At 60.0% G+C, this 3,017-nt stretch overlaps 1 protein-coding gene across 1 annotated transcript in view; it reads right to left on the bottom strand.

Moving 5' to 3' along the window:
* The window catches only part of EXOC3L1 (exocyst complex component 3 like 1), a 10,095-nt gene extending 7,084 nt beyond the window's left edge, over window positions 1-3,011 (bottom strand). The window contains exons 1-3 of the mRNA XM_026856886.1: window positions 2,814-3,011; window positions 1,707-1,867; window positions 255-474 (exon numbers count right to left, since the gene is read on the bottom strand). Coding sequence (XP_026712687.1) covers window positions 255-474; window positions 1,707-1,867; window positions 2,814-2,856 — 424 coding nt within the window. The 5' untranslated portion in view covers window positions 2,857-3,011. The remainder of the gene's footprint in view (window positions 1-254; window positions 475-1,706; window positions 1,868-2,813) is intronic.
* Window positions 3,012-3,017: the final 6 nt, after the last annotated feature.

The following is a 3,017-nucleotide window of genomic DNA, read 5'->3' as shown; positions in this document are numbered from 1 at the left end:
GGGGCGGAGGGGCTTGGCAGCAGGAGCACGGGTGCAGGTTAGCAGGGAGATGGTGCGGGGAAGGGTCTGAGATGTGGGGCTCTGGGTCGGGCACTGGGGAGGCAGCGGCACCTCCATCCACGGAGACTTTCCAAACCCAACCAGAGCAACCTGCTCTAGCTTTGCTGCCAGTCCTGTGCAGAGCCTGGGGTTGGGGTGATGTTCTCCCCAGTGCCCTCCAGCCCAAATCCACGACGACCGGGACAGTGCCTTACCTGAGAAGAGCTGGGGCAGCACCTGGACCACGGAGGCCAGCTGCACGTGCTCTGCCATCAGCGCCCGCATCTGCTGGAGGCCCTGGAAGCGGTCTGCACCATCGAGCAGGGCCCACCGCGCAGCCCCCAGGTCCTGGCACACACTCTGCACCTCCTGGGCTGCCAACCGCAGCTGCTCCAGCCCTGCATTTACCCCCTCCAGGTAGGACTGGACAGTTGACTGGGGAGCAGAAGACGATAGAGGGACAGTGGAGCAGCTCCCAAAGGCTGGAGGCCTCGCAGGCTGTTTGCCCCAGCCCGGCAAGGTCTCTCTTGCATGCACTCTCCCAGCCCCACAAGGTCACACCTGCCTCTGCCATCACACCATCCCACAATTACATCTCCCAGATCTTTTGTGATGACCCCATCCCATCAGCCCCAAGCAGCTTCAAGAAACCCACTCCAGCAGCAGGAATGGCTCATATGGGGTTGGGGGAGATGGAGAGGGAGAGCAGTGGCTGCTGTGCCTGAGGTGGGAGAAGGGCATCACTTTGGGGTGGCCAATGCAACAGGGTGAGCAGTAACCAGACTTCTCCTTTCATTTTTAAAAGATTACTTTGCTTTTGCAAAAGATTAGCAGGGCACAGGGCCCCCGTGTACCCCCCCAAGTCATATTAATGGCATGAAGTGCCTCAGTGGCCATATGAACCTTCCTCCCACATGGATTTCCATCTTTTCCAGCCCTGCAGTGGCACTGGCACATCTCCATGCCCTGTACACCCATTTAACTCCCAGCTCCTGGTGCCAAGAAGCACTTTTACCCAGTGTCACCAGACGCAAGTTCTTTTCTCTGAGGCCACATCACTTGAAACAAATTGCCTCCTGGACAATTCACCTGCATTCAGGTAAGAGAAACCACCTCCAAAATAATCAGGAGAAGGTTGGGGTGCTCAGATTGATCATGTCCCGAGGTTAATCGTTCCTCAGGTTATGCAAAAAGGGTTGCCCTGAGCAGGGAGGTGTGCATGGGGACAGGGGACAGCCCTTCCTAATGTGTGTAGAGATGGAATTTCTCCTGCAGGGAACTGCAGGCAGGGGCAGGTTGGAGCTCCCAGCCACGAGGAAGGGGAGCTTTCAGTGCTGGGGTGGGATGGTGCTGGGGAGCGCTGACTCCCGCGCACAGGACATGCTGAACACTCTTGGGGTTTTGTTTTGAAGGATGGTCACAGGAGACTCCTTTTAACAGTTCAGACACTGCCCAGGGGTAGGGCAAGGAGTGGTGGTTGCATTTGCCAGATCTTTTCCCCCAAATAATTGCATTTCTCCCACCAAGTGCCAACCAAAGGACAAGATTTTGCCAGAAGTGGACACAAAGATGATCCAACGCAGAAGCAGGGACCCTGGCTGGGATCCCTGCTTGGTGAGGCAGTGAAGCTCTGAGTATCCATGGGGTGGGCTGTGGCAAACACCCACCTTCAGCCGGGACTGGATGGAGCGGTTCCTCTGTGTCTCTCGGTTCCGGTACTGCCCGAGCCCCTCCAGTTTCTCGGGGCGGTAAAACACCCCTGAAGCCCATTTCAGAGCAGCTCCTCTGGCCAACTTCTCAGCCTTCTCTGCTTCCGGCCACTCCTCGCCTGGGGATGAAGCCAGGCGTTAATGAGCACAGCGAAGCCTCTCCCGGTGGGGCAGGAAGGGCCCCTGAGGCCAGAGGCAGGAAGCTGGCTGCCAGCACACTTCCAAGCACACCCAGATGTGGGAAACCAGACAGCGTGGCAGCAAGCATGTCTTTCCATGAGGGCCCCCCCTGAGGTACCACCACCGTGGACCAGAGTTGTCACAGTGGCTGCGGCAGCAAGAAGGCTGCCCCGAGGAGCTGCCACCCAGCCTGCCAGCTTGGGCTGTCCCTGAGGCTGAGCGCACATCTCCATTGCTCCCCCCAAACACAAGGCTGTGTTGTCTGAGGGGTGGTCTGATGGCACCTGGGGAGCCCTCAGCAGGGCTGAGGCTTCAGCAGTGAGTCAGCAGGAGGGAAGGAGAGATGGCAGATCTCACATGAAGGAGAGGCAGGCTGAGGTAAGGATGGGAGGCTCACAGTCTCCTGAAAGCCCCCACACAGCTGTGGGGGGACCGCGCCTGGCCAGAGCGGAGAGCTGAGAACCAGCACAGTTATCACATGCCAGCCCCCATCCCCATCGCCCAGTTTCATCATTTCCCCCTATCCCATCCCCAGCAACTCTCTGTAGCCCCGTGAGGATGTCACCCAGAGCCAAGTCAGGCTCCCGCTCTGCTGGGGAGCCTGCCTGCACAGGCACCCTTAGGGACTGAGGGGCTTCGGAGGAGGTCAGCAGCTTTGAGGACAAGTTGTGCAGTGAGCAGCGCTGACCCCGGCGCCGTTATCACCGTCAGGAAGCAGAGCCGGGCTCCCACCCCCCAGGAGCACAAGGCACCAACCCCGGCACAGGGAAAAGGTCTATGGGATGGTGAGGCAGAGGAGCCCCCAAAATGTGTTGCAAGCAGTAGCATCCCTCCCCTGACCAGCGCAGCCAGCTCCCCGGGGAGTGACCACGGTGTCCCCGTTACCTCTGGGGCTCGCGGCGTGCTTGTCCTCCGCAGACATGCCCATGGTCTCCAGGCTGTGAGCTGCGGGGGCCAGGGCAGGGCTGCGCGGAGGAAGCCGGCAGCCGTTTCCTCAGCCAGAGCAGCCGCGCTCCTCAGGGCCTCATTGTGTTCCCGCAGCCGCGCTCAGGACGTCAGGAACGGGGGGCGGAGGGGAGGGGAGGGGGG

The sequence above is a fragment of the Athene cunicularia genome (genome assembly GCF_003259725.1).
Source record: "Athene cunicularia isolate RWA chromosome 11 unlocalized genomic scaffold, athCun1 chr11_part1, whole genome shotgun sequence".
In the NCBI taxonomy this organism is placed as follows: domain Eukaryota; kingdom Metazoa; phylum Chordata; class Aves; order Strigiformes; family Strigidae; genus Athene; species Athene cunicularia.
Note: the sequence above shows the minus strand (reverse complement) of the source record. Positions and strands in the feature narration are given on the sequence as shown.